Source organism: Epinephelus moara, chromosome 8 (assembly GCF_006386435.1).
Source record: "Epinephelus moara isolate mb chromosome 8, YSFRI_EMoa_1.0, whole genome shotgun sequence".
NCBI classification, from domain to species: Eukaryota; Metazoa; Chordata; class Actinopteri; order Perciformes; family Serranidae; genus Epinephelus; species Epinephelus moara.
This window is the reverse complement of record NC_065513.1, coordinates 36,531,701-36,550,092: the sequence shown is the minus strand read 5'-3', so window position 1 is coordinate 36,550,092 and position 18,392 is coordinate 36,531,701. Positions and strand designations below refer to the sequence as shown.

At 41.9% G+C, this 18,392-nt stretch overlaps 1 protein-coding gene across 1 annotated transcript in view; it reads left to right on the top strand.

Moving 5' to 3' along the window:
- ksr2 (kinase suppressor of ras 2) overlaps positions 1-18,392 on the top strand; it is a 170,468-nt gene that overhangs the window by 37,688 nt on the left and 114,388 nt on the right. Inside the window, exons 4-5 of the mRNA XM_050050637.1 lie at positions 5,823-5,858; positions 6,876-7,377. Of these exons, the coding sequence (XP_049906594.1) occupies positions 5,823-5,858; positions 6,876-7,377 (538 nt within the window). The remainder of the gene's footprint in view (positions 1-5,822; positions 5,859-6,875; positions 7,378-18,392) is intronic.

Below are 18,392 nucleotides of genomic sequence, written 5' to 3'. Positions count from 1 at the left end.
CGAAGGGCTAGTTTCATACCCACTACTCCTCGTATAAGCTCAAATAAATCAATGTATGGGAAATACTGGGTTACTGTATGAAGAGCGTGCATGTACCCATGGTCGTCTGGTGGGAGGGGCTTAGGACAGAGAAGAGGGAACTGCAGGAGGAGGGTCTGCTGACCCCATCTTTAAGTTTGAAGTTTGAGTGTAAAGATGCTTGCTTTACATTAGAGTGTTTTGTAGTGAGTGACATGTTTCACATCCAGCTTCTTCAGGCTCACCAATCCTGTCATTCAAGTGACATTTTCACATTAGAGGCAGTAATCCAGGTGATTTTGAGCAGACTTCCTGCAGAAATGTCTAGTCAAGAGGTAATATTTCAAGATGCACGATTATACCATTTTATATGTAGTTTGACTGAAGAATGAGACATTGATTGCTTTCTCATAGCACCATCATCTTTCTTTATACAGTTTAAAATGAAAATTGTCTGCAAATGTATCAGGATCACTTTGTACTATGATACAGTTTAAATGATACCGAATGCATGTCAAAGAAAAGCAGCAATAAAGTAAAAGAAAAGCAATATTGTAATGTGACTTCAGCAGCGGTGGGAATGCTTTCATAGGAATTGATTGAGCGCAGCAAAGCCTTGATATCAGCAGGCGACCACACTGCTGAAATGGCTTCTAGAAGTTGTGATAAACTACAAGACTCAATGTAATTTTTTTCCCATCAAAGCGCTGCATGAAAAGTAACTTTAAAAACTTACTCTCTAACAAGCACAAGCTACACAAATTAACTTAAATCACAGCTCTCAAAGGGGTTATGCTCTGTCTATGTGGTCTTCATTTCATTTAGCAGCAAGCTTTTTTTTTTTTTCATTCGCCTGAGGCTTTTGCTAAGGTGAGATCATGTGAAACAAGAAATTCATAAGTCAAGTCTTGTTACTATTTTGCTGAAGCAGTTGCTAAGATACTAGTGCGCTTGATGAATTGACTCATTACTTGAAGCAACAGTTTTCATGAGTGTGATTCAACTTCATTGCTTCCCATGCAGAGGAATTTCATGTGGGTATCAGCTTGATAAGCACTGTCAAAAGCGTTCCTAAGGCACGGCTGCCTTGTGCATGAATATAATTACTGAAAGGAAGCTCATTATTTAAATCAAAGGTGATCCGGTTGGCATTTTCCAAAAACTTGTCTTGAAATCTTGTTAGATTTCACAAGGTATTAATTTTGAAATGGAGAGTAGAAATTGGCACCACGTGTGTCAGGTATTAAGCACCTCTAGACCTGACCAGTAAGCTCTCTGTTGCCTCTCACCTACTCTCAGCCTGGCTGGTGTGAACTCTTCACTGGTCGCTGATTACTTTCAGTCGTTCACGCAGGGTCAAGCTGAACTTTTACATCTCTGAGTGGCCTGTTGTGGTTTTATTCCCGCTGACAAAGGAGGCTTGATTGAGCAATCCCATCATCCTTCCCTATATGGATAAGCGGTCTTTTGGGCCCACTCATCTTTTCTGCATCTTGATGTCTGTCTGAAGGGTTTTTAGGGGTTGAGATGTGGACCTGTTAATGTGGGTTCAGGCACAAGTGTTAGCCAGGTCCTCAGGCAGCCACACTGAGGGCAGAGCGACAGCGACAGCTTCAATCGAGAGACCCTACTGACTAATATCTATAGGCGTGAATTACAGCTGTTTCCGGGGTCTAATCAATTCTTGCAAATGTGATCTGTATTTCTGGCAGTCACTGTAAAATATCATGTCTTCAAATGTAAGCTCTCAAGTTTTCCCTTTCACATTTTGTACTTTGACTGTTCACGCAAACATATTCTGTGCAGGCGATAGAAAACCATGTGACATGCAGTGCTGAAGAGCAGCAGGTTTCTGTGACAACCAAGAAAACAGCAGGTTCACTAATAAGAAAGAGCCTTCAGCCAGAGGGAAAGGCAGGAGCTAAGCAGTGACATAATTTGGTTTACTGTAATGTTATGTTTCGGTAACATTTTTTCACAGCCTTTGACATTTATTTTGGCTCTTTGGTGGGTGTATCATGCGTAAAACTATACATACCATAAGCATGATTAGTTGCTGATTCTTAAAGTATTTTTCCAGTTGTAAATTTCAATTTGAAAGTTGATACTATTAATGTTCTCTCCTGGATAGTTTAAAGAGTACTCCACAGGTTAAGCATAGTACTTAACTCACGATTTACAGTTTAAACAAAGATCAAAATCAAATCGTCTCTTGTACAGCATGCATTCTTCTTCCTTGTTAAATCTGGTGCATACAGTGCCCACAATGCAACTTGACTGCTAACAGTTCTGGAAGAGATTGGGATAAGTTATGCTATAGCGGACCTTACTAATGTTGACTCAAGTGACATAGCTTGAGGAAATTAACAGATTTCGCACAGCTCCCTCTGGAGGCTAATTTTTTCTCTTTTTCACAAAAATTGGTGGCGTTCCCTTTAAGTTTAGCGAAGATTTATATCAGTAATACTCAATTCACAGGCCAAATCTGGCCCCTGATAAGGTGTCCTGTGGCTCCCTAGCCAATTTTGTAAATCATAATGAAAATAAATGTGTTCACACTGGATTTTTTTCATACTTTGAACATAGATCCAGTTCCAGTGTGCATGAAAAAGCATGAAAAATAAAACTGAACAAAAAAAAAGTGCCGGCAAGGATCCCCTGGATTCCCTGAAATAGCGTGCGAGCTAAGTCCTCAATGTCTTCAAATCTTAGAAACGCCTCTGCATACACCTCACCTGTATGGGGCTGCTGCATCTGGCCCCTGGCCTCCTGTCATTTTGGATAAATCACTAGTTTATGTTATGGCCATCAGTTTCAGATAGCACTGTTCATGAGAAGTTATGTGTTTTTGGCAGTTTTGCAATTTTTAGCATTCATTTATAGTTCCGTTTGTGGCAACTTGACAGTGGCGCTACCAGAAATTTGTCATATGGGTGGCCAGATGGGGCCACTGAAAATCTTGGGGTGGCACACCAAGCCCAAAAGCCATAACAATATACTGTTGAAGTATATAGACACGTTAAACACTATATAAATAATTGGTGCATTAAGGAATGGCATACTGGCAGACCGAGGTGCACTGAGATGGGTGTGGCAGCGCAGCTGGGGGAGGTGTCGACAGATCCAGCTTGGCACAGTGACAGTTTCGTGCCAAAAGGCTTCGCCGAAGGTGCGCTAAAAGCTCGCCAGCTGAAACCAGGTCTACTGTCAGTGCAGGGGGAGCGCAGCCGGTGTAGTGGAAGTTTGGCTGACCGGCCGACAGTGCGCACATGTCACCAAAACCTCACAGGCAGGTTTCCAGAATGTCAGGCACATTAACGATGCAATAAATACCCAAAAAAACACTATTCAATGCAACTATCTGCAATCAGCACATAAATGTATCTCTATATCGACTGTCCCGTCACATCTGATGTCAGATCAAAGGGGATTGGCACCGTTTGGCACGTTTGGCACGCGTAATGGAAACCCAACCTGATTTGATTAACACAGCTGCAAACTAATGAGTTCACATCCCTCTCAGCCAACCACAAACAGCCACAGCATCAGATAGGGAGTATATATTCAGCATCTGTCATCTTAGAAAAGTCAAAAGAAAAGAAACAGAGTGAGACTGCGAGAGAGAAAGAGAGAGCGCGCGCGCACGAGAGAAACGCAACATTGATTTACAATTGTGGTGACCTCCTCCCAGGCTACCTTTGCATCATCAGCCCGTGGAGGTCTGCTCGCAGTTCCGTATATTCGGACACTGCGAGCTTGGACCTCCCGGACCAAAACATCAGTTTCCTCCTGGGAGAAGTTTGGCTGTCTGACGTTGCTGCTCTCTTCCGCCATGGCGAATTGAGTAAACTCTCATTATGCCTTCACGTGGAGCATTTAAGGGCGAGGAGAGGGGCTCATTTGATTGGTGTGATGTGTGTAAAACCCACCCCACACCTTCTCTCCTCCCTCTTCCCGACTTGCGCAGGTAGGAGGGACGGAGGTGGGAAAGAGGAGTAGCTGCACCAGCGCGCACGGTGTGCCAAACTTGCAAAATCTGCCTGGCCACACCCAGTTGGCGAAGCGCAGGTGCGCTGCGCCTCCGCCTCGCCCGGTCTGCGAAACTAGAGGCCATTATGTGATTCATAGTTCTTCAAATAGGCTGGTTGTACTTTTCCTTAAAAAGATACATAAACTGTTTTAATTTGAAGGACTACGTTGATTGCAAGGAACATTTACTGGTGCAACTTTTCTTAAGTTTTTGGGAGACTTGTGGGTATCTGGAGAACCCATATTCCCTCTTGAGGTGGGAGTTTAAGGAACTTCTTTGAAAATGACCATGCCAGATTCTCCTTTGCAAAAATTTTACCGCTGCTTGTCAAACTCTGTCGACATGGTTGGTACCAATGGATGCCTTAGGTTGTCTAGTTTCACAAGATATAGCATTAGCTTAAAAATGAGAATGCCACAGTCTCTTAGCAACAGTAATGTCAACCTCCAATTATTGTTGCCTCATCACAGAGACAATAAAGTGTATCGCATCGCATCGTATCATAACTTGAAAAAAGATGTTAGATCGACTAGACCGCCATGACCCTGATGAAGACGGTTTAGTCGAAATGTTGGTACTTGAATAAAAGAAAACATTTTTGCATCGAGTCTTACAGTGTGCGACTGACATCTTTTTTCAAGTTTGTATATTTTCATCAATGGTCAGCACCTCTCCAACCCTGGTGTGCTCTCCTCCTCTTTTCAGTCGTATCGTATCATATCATATTGTACCGTACCGTACCGCATCATTTGTACTTCACGATTCAACCAGAAGAGTTTAATGCTCAATTGCTAAACTGCACTTTTACCTCAGGAACCAAGGACGCTCAAAGTCCTCCCACTTTTCCACGCTATTCAAGGAGAATACTCAATGAAGATGTGACCTGTTTAAACAAAACAGTGTTCAAAACAATCATTCGTTCTGTCAAACATATTTTTTAACCTTTGCTTTTGAGTTTCTCTGAGAATTAGTCAAAGAACTACTTTAATTTGCTGCCGTGTTAACTATTATTATTAATTCCTCCTAGCCGCAGGATATTAACTGCACCACTGTGTCTGTTAAAACAAAATGTTTTGCTGTGTTTCAGTAGTGCTAAATATAACCCTCGGTGAATGAAAACTTGCAGTCTTTTTTTTAGGTCTTTAATAAGGAATTTAAGAACCCCCCGTCAAGATGATTTGAGTATACTTAAAAAAAGAAAATGAGACCCTTGAAAATTCCTGTATATTATGTCCCTTGTGTCTCTGCAGCCGTCTCTTCCCACATCTCGCTGTTCCTCGCGGCCTCTTCTTCATAACATTACAGAATAGGAAAGGCTGCAGGGTTTTTTTCCATCAAGTTTAGCAATTCCACCGGGACCTTTTATGGGAGATATTTTTTCGTGGTTCATTTGATGTTGCTGGTGTTGATACTGTGTTTGAAGTTTGTGTTTTTGATGCTCATAGTTCCTTAGAGACAATGTCACAGGGAAGAAAAATAATGACACAAAACATAAAAAAGTGTAGTGTTGTTGACAGAAATTTGCATTGCAATGTGGCTCGGCGGTCAATAGCAGTTTTTTGAAGAGGTAGATTTTGCCTAGAGTCATGTAGGAGAGACTGCCTCTGCTGAGATGTACCCAGGATCAATTCGACCAGCGTTATGTTTTGTTTTGGTGAACAGCCTTTTGGCTATGCATAACTGCAGATGGAAAGGCAAGTAGGATGTTTCAGACTCTCTCAGCTGTGTCCCTGCCCGATCAATAAACACATCTTTTTTTTGTTTCTTTCTGAAGAACAACTTGAGGAGGATAAATTGCACAGTAACGGAGGTAAAGTATTGTCATCTGAGCTCGAAAAACACTCATTTTGGCTGCTCACCTTCAATTATTTTGCCTCTGTTGTCCTTCTCATTCAACAGAAAGTTTAGTTTCGGTAGAAGTCGGCTTGTGTTATGACTCATGCAGCTTTGACCTGTTCTGTTTTGGTGCACTCCTCCATTTTTTCTCACTCTCTTTCTCCATCCATTCATGCTTAATCTGCTCCACATCAGCATATTTGAACGCCACTGCACTACTAATACGTTCACATGAGATAACGGCGGAGTTAATTCTTCATTACCCAAATTGAGCACATTTGCTGGTCATAAATGTCCGCCTGCTGCCAGGATTACTCGTACCGCTGCAATCAAGAACTAGAGTTAATGGATGTTTTAGTATTAAGTGCATGACAAGAACCACTTTAGTTTTAACTTGATACACCATATTACACAAAAATGTTCGCCCAAATTGTGAGAAAAACATTTTCTCACTCTCCACAAGTGGTGTATAGACTGCAGATAGTTTGGGTTTTATTTGCCCAGGTTTTCAGACATCTGCTCCTTAGATTCCTACAATAGAGATGCTCTCAGTGCAGAAAAAAAAGCTAAATTTGACAGCAACATCTTTTTACATAACGACACTGTTTCAGCAGTTTTCATAGGGACTTCAGTAGAAAGGAGTTCCACTGGAAATTATAAGGTCTGTGGATTATCCAGAGTAACTAGGACATTGTTTCTGGAAATGTTACTGTTTAACTTTTCAGTTGGCATTTTAAAAAGCCATATTCAGCATTAACAAAATCCATTTACCTCTATTGTATGTGTTTCAAGGCTGAACGCTTACAGACATCTCAAAACCACCACAAACATTAAACCAAAACTTTCTGCATGGCTTGATACCACCACAGATCAGCAAGAAATTACTGTAGGTTCATTTGTGATTAGTGTGAATGTGCATTTAATGCAGTTTGTCACAACCAGGTGTTGTGTTGGCGTTTAATCAGCCTCCATCTCTGTCCTCTTCCGACAGGGAGCCAGGCGAAGCAGGACTGGTCCATCCAGTGGCCCACCTCTGAATCGGGCAAAGAAAACACTCCGGTGTGCCAGCCAGAGGCCAGTCAGTGGATCCGGTTCCAGCTCTCCCAAAGCCCCAAAGTCCAGTCCAAGTACAACCAGCACATGTGCCACAGCCCCCAGGCCCTGGCCCCCCCTTTATATGCCGATCGACTGACCGTCGACAGCCCCGCCACAGGGCTCTTCCCTCCCTTGGACACTGGTCATCGCTCCCTGCCCCCGTCACCCCGCCAGAGGCATTTTGGCCACACACCTCCTCGGACTCCCTTGGTGGTCAACACCATGACCCCGCCTGGCACTCCCCCTATGCGGCGAAGGAACAAAGTAAAGGCCCCAGGCACGCCACCTCCGCCGAGCCGCAAGCTCATCCATCTGCTGCCGGGCTTCACAGCGCTGCATCGCAGCAAATCCCACGAGTTCCAGCTGGGGAACCGCTTGGAAGACACGCAGACACCAAAGTAAGTCTTATACACTTGTGGATTTTTAATGGGGAACAGTTGATGCTCTGTGTTTACTTAATAACCCAAACCATGACACCAATAATAATACAAAGGTCAAATCATCTCCAAAATTCTAAGCAGAGGATCTGAAGCTGCTGTCACTCCCAAATTAATTGACACGTCCTGTAATGCAAGAAGGAAAACTAGACAATAAACTAATTCTGAGTTAATGATGTATTCTGATGCTGTCAAACGTTTATTAATGAGTGTAGACAGGCCTATATTTTAAATTAGAATTAACTGAATATATATGGTAGAAAGAGTGTTATGTGTGATACAGGGCCTCCACACCCTTTGTCAGGTATATAAATCAGTCTCTGCTGAAACTCCACACTTTAAAAGAATCAAATCAGTGATGAGTTAATTCATGAGTTTTGTGTCACGGATGAGTCAGATCTTGTAAAGTTTTGTGGAGAATTTGGACACTGATCTCACTACCTCTCACACGCTACGCTAACTCCATTCCATTTGAACTAATCCCCCTGTGAGCACTCACAGATTGCAGCGCGTCAAGAGTTGAGTTAGATTCAACTTGTTTGCTTTTTACGCTAAGACGCTGGGTTGCCACCTTGATGACCACACACCAAAGACGAGGTGGCCGATGGAGGACTGCAAATCCATTGTGCTTTGGGACATTATGATCAGTTTCTCCAGTTTCTGCATCACTGATACACTGTCATGTGTACTGAGAGGAAACCAGTGACACAGAAACAGAAGCACTTTTGCTGAGCCTCAAATGTTTCCCCCTTCCTTTCAATCTTCCTGTGTTCCACCAAGTTTTCTTCACATAGTCCCAAACATTATCCACCCATTCACTAACATTTTAAATGTGTACACATATAGATCAGTCAGTGTGTAAAAGGTCATGGGATCAATGCCCACATTCTTCACAAAACTTTACAAGACCTAAGAGAGCGGTCTATCTTGTCATCTTAATGACCAATACCCGAAAATGAGGTGTCTGAGTGCTTAGGGTGATGGACTGCTAATCCTTTACGCTCTGCATTCGTGGGTTTGAATCTCATCCTTGTCGCAGTTAAGTTAACATCACATCCTGCATCAGAAATGTTCTCTTGGTCATTGTTATACCGTCACATATACTGAGAGACAACCTTATGTTTCCGGATGTTGTGAAGTGAAATTGATGTTTTTGGGTGCTGTTAAGTTGGTGAATGTTTTCTAAATGCTGCGCATGTGTCATCAAGTTGGTGAAGACGTTCCTTTATTTGCTTATGTAGTGTCTGTTTGCTGTGTGTTGAGCACTCAGGGCCACCGCACTACAGGGATATAATCAGGGGAGTAATGAGTCAGATCCTTTGCTTGAGTGAAATGAGCAATTCTCCATGATAAAAATTACTCCTGTACAGGTAAAAGTCCTGCTTTAAAGATGCCTCTTAAAGGGATAGTGCACCTAAAAATGAAAATTCAGCCATTATCTACTCACCCATATGCCGAGGGAGGCTCTGGTGAAGTTTTAGAGTCCTCACATCCCTTGCGGAGATCCAAGGGGAGAGGGGGTAGCAGCACAACACCTAATGCAGGCTGGGCGCCCCAGATTAAAACGTCCAAAAAACACATAATTGAAACCACAAAATATCTCCATACTGCTCGTCGGTAGTGATCCAAGTGTCCTGAAGCCCCGACATAAAAAGTTGTTTTGAAAAATGTCATTTGAACTCTGTTTTTAGCCTCATTGTAGCCTGCAGCTCTAACTGCTTCTGTGTACACCGAGCTCACGTGCGTACGCTTGCGTGCGAGACCAGCGAAAGCACGTGAACACACATGAACGCGGTGCCCATGTCTCACGGTCTCGCGCAAGCGCACACACGTGAGCGTGGTCCACAGAGAAGCAGTCAGAGCTACTGGCTACAATGAGGCTAAAAACAGAGTTCAAATGACGTTTTTCCAAACAACTTTTTATGTCGGCGCTTCAGGACACTTGGATCACTACGGACGAGCAGTATGGAGATATTTTGTGGTTTCAATTATGTGTTTTTTGGAGTTTTGAATCTGGGGCGCCCAGCCTCCATTAGGTGGAGTTGTGCTGCTACCCCCTCTCCCCTTGGATCTCCGCAAGGGATGTGAGGACTCTAAAACTTCATCTGAGCCTCCCTCGGCATACGGGTGAGTAGATAATGGCTGAATTTTCATTTTTGGGTGCACTATCCCTTTAAGTAAAAGTAGGTATTTTTTTTCTGGTATTATAAAAGGAGGGAGTACTCATAATTTAAGTAAAAGTAGGTATTTTTTTTCTGGTATTATAAAAGGAGGGAGTACTCATAATTCAGAAAACGTATGCTTGAATGGAAGATGATTTGGGCTAAAAGCAAAATTACTCCAGATGTTTTTATTTAAGAGTGAAGCTGTCTGGTTCTTATTGTCCACTGTCCAAATGATCTTGTTTATAAAGTTTCTTAGAGACAATATTCCAAGTTGTTACTGGCAGTCAGTTTCAGCAGATAGCCTGCCTGAAGCGAACATTCAGAGATTCAGTCCTCGCTCTCCCTGATCTGTACAAGATCTAACAACGTAATTCCATCTGATCCAAGTAGCACAGAAAGGAAGTTAGGGCCCCACCTTTCCTTTCAGCAGTTTTACTCCAACATAATCTTCCACCAGAGTCCAATCAGATTAATTCCTGGGAGGACATCATTGCCCATAAAGAACCAACGGCCTGTCGGTAGAGATAAGGGGCCTCGGGGCTGAGTTCCTGACCGGCCATGCCTATGTCTGGTGCTATGCTGATCAGATTTGGCCATGAACAGGGTCCACCACTGCTAGGTAATCAGGAACCAGAGTCCGCCTCAGGAGAGCTGCACTCATTTTGATAATGCCATTAGATGACAGTGCCCTATCACTGCTACATTTGGTAAGTTAATATTTGGGACTTGTCCTCTGCTTTTACGATGGCCATCTGGGCTATATTTGGTGTGTGCTTGGCTACATCCACACATGTCCGCGTATGTGGGTGCACGCATCTCTATCTGCACAGTGAGGAGTGGATCATAGCCGCAGTGAATAGGCTCAAACGGCATTAGAGAATTGATTACCGGTCCCTGAGCGCTGATAGACTGCAGGCTGTGAGTTGAGCGCCTCTAATCAATGGCCTGTGTGTGCCTGGAAATGTTGCAACTCATCGAGACAGGGCAGATCTGCTGGCTTCTCTGATAGCCAAGGACCTCTCATAATACATCATAATTGGTTGGGGGATGGTGCTGGCAAGCATCACGTTGGTGGTTCAGCTCTGGCATGAGGCACTTGTTCTTGTTTGTTTCGTATCTGTATGCACGGGGGAATTGGTTTCACTGCAGAGTTGGCGTCTGTTTTCTCCTTGATGCAAGAGTAAATACCTGAAGTTAAAAGCCTGAAAGTTCAGACTATATTTTATTAAATCCTCTATTGAGATTTTTATTCCTTGTTTTTAACCTAAAGGCTCAGGATGGGAAAAAAAAGATAATACAGTCACCAAACCCTGAAAAAATATCACACAGAAGGTGATTTCATACAGCCGTGGCTGCTATTCTTTGATAACCTCTTCCTTCCATATTTCCCCTATACCAACCTCACGATTTTAATAAGCTCAGAGTGATCTCATCTTCTCTTGCTTAATTGCCCGGCACTGTGGCCCGACCACAATAACCAGGGATTACCCTCTGACCCCAAGAGATATTTTTCTTCCTTTATCTTAATGAGATATGGCCATATATCTCATTATCACTGTATAATATAGCACAAAGACTATGTAGCTGAGGGTGCAAGAATGCCTGCCATACCATGTTAAAGGGAAACTGAGGTTTGGTTTAAGCACTAGTAGATAAGTGACATTTCATTTTATGAAATATAATAATTGGCCATTGTCCTTTGGTTTTGGAAACATTCAAGTATTTCCATTAACCTCAGAGATAAAAGATGACTAAAGTGCTGTACCACTCATGACACATGGGCATATGAATGGTAGTTAATTACCCCCGCTAGGCGAGACCGTGGAGGGGATTGTGCGTTTGGTCATGTGCAGCTAATTACTGGACCAATTAGCCTAATACTTTGTGTACGATTATATACTGAAGGACCGCTTGTGGTTACAGTGATTCATAAACCCTTTTTTATTGATTGTTTTATACCGTTATTGACTGCTCACCCCTCACGTCTGTTAACTGGCTGATAGGAGCCGTATAAGTTTTCCAGAAATCATCTCAGCTAAAAAATACCACAAGCCTTGCCGTCTTTTGCAGGCCAGATATTGGCCTTCGTCGTGGCTCGAAAACTGACATCCATAGAAAAGTTTGATCTCATTTTGAATGGGAGCATCTGCAGATTAATTCCATGTCTGATTCCATACCTGACTAAATGATATCAGCCTCATTATAGCAGTATTGTACAGTGCTGGCTTAGATTGTGAGCGACAATTACTGTTATATGCGATAATCCATCGTTTCATCTCATGTAGCATGTCCTAGTAGTCCACTACGGGTGCCACATCTAGGACACCTCACGATGTCCCGACAGAAAGTCTAGCATGTTTGATTTTTTTTTTTTTTTTTTTTCATGACTTCTCCCGTCAGAGCTGTCACTTTGACCACTAGAAACACATCTGCTGCCGTGAACAACTGTATGGCAACAACAGCCCGGCCTTTTTAATATTTCCTCTAGGGACATTACCACACAGAGGCACGTTAGTAACTTGATGAGTACTGCAATTAGCATCAAGCTAGCAAAGAATGTTATTTCTTCATAATGATGAAGGATATAAAAGAATAAAATTAATAATGGCGGCGCTTTTACTTACCAGAACTGCAGAGGCTACCAGCTTCATTTGAAACAGACTACATTATAAACGGGCCGTTATTTATTATTCCCTCTGTATTTTCATATTTTTACTTTCAATCCGCTCCAGTGTGCCTTGATAAAGTTAATGCATTGCGCCATCATTTCAAACTCAGCACTTCCTGTATCTGTTTCAAATTAAAAGGTCATTATAACTTCAGTTGAGAGAATCCCTTAATTTTCTAAATAAGCTTTTATTGTGAAACATTTGCAGGAACTTGTTGTGGAGGATTCAGTGACTTGTATGTTTGCGTACAATACTTCAAGTGTAGCTCCTGCCATCTGGTGGCATGTTTTACGTTACTACAATAACATTTCAGCTGGCACATGAACAGACACAGTGACTGAAATAATAGTAATGATAATCTAAATACGACAAGAATGACATCACACACATCGGGAAAGACGACTAGGGATGATTGGTCTTGGACCAACATGTAGTCCATCACGTCTGTTGGCCATGTCACGGCAAGATTTTAGGACTCAACAATCGCCTAATCTGACATAGTGACTGTTGGAACAGACAAAAATGTTGTGTAGCATGAACTCCGCATTATGAGTCACTAAAGTTAGGCACTATACGAGATGAATTAGTCCATGCTTTTCTTATCTTTGCTGCCATCTTGACTGCAAGGGAGCTGGGAGGGACAATTGTACTGGGTGCAGCTGCGCAAAGTTTTGCTCTGTCCACTGCATGGCATCATAACACACCGGGAACGTTTCGGTAGCAGTTTGCCTGCCTGATTTTGACATGCAGATTTTGTTGATTTGGTCATTTTTATTCTTGATATTTGTGCCTCTCTCATAACTAAGTAAGTAGGCCAGTAAGTAATTAACTGGTTACTATTTGTGTCTGTTTTTGTTGACTTTATTGTTGGTTCTGAATGACATGGATCAAAAATTCCCGGCTGTGTTTTAGTCGTTAAAAATACATTCGTCCTCATAATTATACTCTATCTATATTTCACATACAGTGCTTGTTAGCAGGAGAACTTGAACTGCTCTGTGCAGCCCGCAGTGGCCCCGTCAAAAATAGATGAGGCGTGTATCATTATTATTATCATTATTATTAGCTTCTGGGATGCTTCTGAAGCGTGCTTCGGCGCATCTGCTGAAATTAGTTGTCCAGAGTGGCCGCGATAAGCCCCAGCAGCTGCCTGGCGGAGTGCACTTTTCAAGTTGTATTCTGCTTTGCTGGAGCATTTTCTCTTCTTGCAATGTGAGTGCTGGAGAAATCACTCTGGTAATTGATAATCAAAACAAGTTGGATTTTGAAATATTGTTATTAACATTCATGTTTTTGGCTTAATACACTCTGCAGAACTTCTTCATTAAGGTTGGCTACATTGTTCTTTGTCTCTAAAGTTGTCACTAAGTGTTTCAGGGTACTTTAATGGCCTTTCTAATGTATAATATCCCCTGTGTCAATGTTTATTCATCTTAAGCTGCACAAGATGTGTTTTTCAGATACTGTACCAGGATGCTAAAGCAATCAGGGTCCAAAATTATTTCCAGTTTTTTTTATTATAAAAACTCAGCAAAGACTCAGATCTGTTTGTGCGGACCCTCATCTTCTTCTTTATAGCCCTTTGCTTCTTGGTTTAATGTGTTTGTCTGTGAGATAATGTGTTTTCCTTTCAGCTTGCAGTGAACCACAGGCTGGTTTCTATCCCTCTGTAGAAATAATGAGCAAATTGCCTCCTTATAGCGACGTGTTCAGTAATATCTATAATTCCAAGAAGATCGCACCCTGAGATGAAACAGCTGCCAATTTTGCAAGTCGTAATGCATAAGAAAGCAAACTTTCACCTGTGTGGGGAAATTTTAATCTTCTTTCTCACCACCTGTCAAGTGTAAGTCCAAATATATTCAGTTGTGCTTCTGCCTGTTTTGGTCCTGCTTCTGCTGACAAAGATATTTGGGTCTGTTTGGCTGTTTTACTTTTAGCCTTTATGGACTCTGCAGATAGTCTTTTTTTTGTCCGCCCCCAGTTTTAAAAGTGACTGAGCAGAAGTCAGTACAGAGCTGTAACAACCCAACTGCGTTGTAGGTTTCTGAAAACCACGGATATGTTAGCGGATACACTGAAACCTATATTTCAACAACACCATGGTTAAGGCGTGGTTAGGTTTACGCACAAAAACAATTTGGTTTTGGTTGGGAAGACACTGTGTTTTGGCTTAAAATACCCAATTTGGGGGGCAAAATCTCCACTGAAAAAACACGGCTTTTCATGATGCTAACCTGGCAGGAAATGCAGTGATGTCTCAGTAGGAAATAACAGCTTTTCATGGTAGTATCCCTGCTGGAAAACAGCGACAGGTTGCTACAAAACTCCCGCATTTGGTACCTGAAAAGCTGCTGGAAAAACAGCAACGACTCGCTAAGACACAGCTGGTTATGTTGTTGTTGGTCTTGAAATCGTGGTCTGCAGCTCAGTGACATGCCATCCACCATCCCCTCCACCTACCGATGACAAAATCAGCTCATATACCACGTAACTTTAGAACATCAGATGTGCAAATGTAATGTATCTGTGGGTTGCAGAAACATACAATGCCAATATTTTCCTGTGGTGACTGGGCCGGCTGCAGAGTGAGGTGTTGATTCTCAGTAGGACTGGCAGTACTAGCTCCAAACGTTCCTTAAACATACTGCCTCATGAAGCTTTAAACTTTACTCAGGAAGAAGAATTGAGGAAGAAGAATAGATGTTTACTTTATATATAATGGCCATCAAAGTTTTTCTCTCTCCGTCTTTGTCGAAATTATGAAAATCTACTTTTTTCTCAATACTCCTTTGTTTGAAAGCATCTCTTTGGAGAAGGATACTGAGCAGATTCTTCTCGTTCCTATGGTAATGAGTCAGGCTCTTTGTTGATAGATGTAATGTAAAAATAGATCTTCTAGTGTGTCTTTAACAAGAAGCATAATCTTGCAAATTAGTAGCATGAGAAGTTGCTGGCAAGCAAGTGACGCAGGGTCCTTTGTTTTACAACAGAAGCCATTAAAGAAGTGCTTCACAGAAAGTAAAACTTTTTTTTTTCATTTGTATTATTGTATGTTAAAACAAATCCTCTCATACAAAGATTTTTGTCAAGATATTACTTGTTTCAGCTAAGAAAAAAAGATTCTCTTAAAAGCCTGAAGCCAGTATACAGTTCAGGAAGACGTATTAGCTTTACAGTCACCTCTCCTGTTTACATCTGTGCCATCTATAACAATTTGTGATGACTACAAAGTATCACAACACATTTCCCCGTCCTATAATTAACGAGCTGTTCCCCAGCATGAAAAATAGAATATGCTGAGATCAGGGATGTCGCCAAGTTTAGGGAAGTAATTAGTCTGATATTAGTCTGAGTCATAAAGTGTACACTCACAGTATGTATGCATATACAATAGGGGCCTATAGTTCACCTTTAAATACTGATTTACTTTCCCAAAGTGGTTTAATAACAGTCCATTATGTGCCTTCTCTTTTTGTCCTGTAAATAGCAGTCTCTCTACGAAAAATCTCTGCCAGCAAACACTTGCAATAAAAACATGTACTTGATCAGTGCAGACCACTTATCAATCAGTTAGTTAAATCAAAATGAAAACCATAGATTTATAAAGGTTTCACAAAAGCCAGGGAGTTTCACCAAGAAGCAAACCACATATACTGTAGATAGAAGAAGGAAGATGTTGACATGAGATAGCCAGATGTTCCCAACCCAATCACCAGAGAAATGTTCACATTGTAAGCTTCTGCAGACCATAGATACCTCACATTTGTACATTATTTTGTGGTGGATCTGTTGAAAGTATATGTTTCTCAGTGGCTCAAATGCTGCTGGGAGACACTGCAATGTGTTTGTAAAAAACACCCAGGTTTGGTGCCACAAATGCTGCTGGGATATGTCGCGATGTGCTGCTAAAAACACACAGATTCTGTGCCACAGATACTGGTGAAAATGCCGTCAAGGGTCACCAAAAAACAACCTGTGCTGTTGCTTGTTGGTCTCAAACATTGGTCTGCAGTGGTCTGCAGCTTGGCAGGCGTCTCCCCTAGTTGACACGACATCCACCATCTCCTCCACATCAGCGCATTTATTACGTCACTTTAAAATCATTGATATACCTATGAAACATGCAAATGTAACGTATTCTATTTTGCAGAAACGTACAGTGCCAACATTTTCTTCTGGCGACTGGGCTGAGGTTTCTAAATTTTGAAAAGGTCAACATAGTGAAAGTAACATCAACTAAAGCAAAAACAGTTTTGGTGATTTCTCTTATTTTAATTATTCATGATCAAGCGTGAAGTATTCACAGGGTGAAAAACACTCTTACACAATCATTACACAACAAAAATGGAAATTCTATTTAAACTCCATCTAAAAAAAACAAGGAGTTGTGCTCTTAGATCTACATGACTTAAAACCTGAGCAGAAAGTATCTCTATAACAGGGTGATAAGTTAATCTCCATGCTGAACATAAAGTCACAATCTTCTGCTCATCAGTCAACATGTACTTCCTGTCAACACATCCATCTTGGCAGCTTGTTTTCGTAGAAGGGATCTGCCACGGACAGGGTTAAAGAGCACACCTGTACGGGATCAATACAGTGCCAATATCACTGTTTGTTTTGGGGTGATGACTGAAGTGTCTGCTGGGACGCTGTGAAAATGTCATCAGATCACTGTTAACTCAACGTGACATGATTGATGACGTCCGGTATAAAATCAATTTTGATATTCTAAGAAAAGGTTTGGCTCACCGGATGTCTCTGAAAAAAACAAAAAACAAACCCTGTCATGTTGTGTTCATGTTTCCTGAAGAGACAGAACATTTCCTCTGTTAATATATTTTCATTAGCATCTTGTCAGTTAGGTGAAAATTGCTTAATGGCGCCATTCTTTCCCCACATTTACTAATTTGACTTTGAAATGTGAGAACCAATTTCTGCAATCAGTTTCTACCCATCGCACTCAGCACCTGCAAACACTTAAATGCATACACAATGTAAAGATCACACGCTCACACAATCAGTAAATCAATCAAACGACCTTTTTGACACGGTCAAGAGATTTGCTAATCATTCTTTAATCTCTCTTTCAAGGATTACCCTGTTGTCACTGTCGCACTGAGAAACACTGATTCTCCATCCTCAGACCACTAAATTTAACATCCAGCTAAACACAACAATGATATGATATTTAAAGACTATTAAAATTTAGTATTTGATAAATATCAATATCCCGTGCACAAAAAAAAGAAAGAAAAAAAAGGAAACTACAACCAGGAACTGTTAGTCCCTTTTGTGCATTCCTTTTTTTCTTTTCCACAACACATATAAAGTGGTAAAGGTTATACATATTACACTGATAATAGACGAAGGCCGTGTCTACATGTATACAGAGATTTTGGAAAATTATTTTTGTTCCACGTTTTGGCCTCTCATCCACACGCAAATTGAATTTTAGGTAACTATGTCTGAGATTTTTAAAACACCCTTTAAGTTGCAGTTTTTTCAAAACTTTGGTCACTTTGTATCCATGTGGACATGTTAGTGTGACCATTTGGGAAATGATGACATCACGTCCCCAATTTGTGCATGCCCATTGTTGCTTGGTGTTTTGAGCATGCGCCAGAAGCAACAACAACAATGGCGGACTCCCTATGTCTATGTAAGATATAATAGCCCCTTTTACACTGCCAGATTTTCGGCGAATGTTGGGCCGTTTTGCCGGGAAGCTGCGAGCGTTTAATGTTGGGCCGTTTTGCCGGGAAGCTGCGAGCGTTTAAACACACAGAGCCGGATTGGCGAGTTGATCCGAGGTGCCCAATTTTCCGCCTCGCAGGGTAGTCATATTGGCGGAACCTTTTTGGTTTGAACAGACCGAGGTGGCCTTCCGCCACGGGAGGGGCTGTTGATGACTTGTGGGAGGAGCTGTTGATGACGTCACACGTGCGAGCCACTGGCGGTGGATAAACGGGAAACAGCTGCTAGCAGGAATGAGCAGCTAGTAGCAAGAGGGAAACACAAACCTGACAGACACTGTAAAGATGAGCAACTGGGGAGACAAGGAATTGCGCGCCCTCCTTGTCCTTGCAAACGAAGAGGCCATTAACCGTCAGATGACGGGGACGTTGAAGGACGGGCC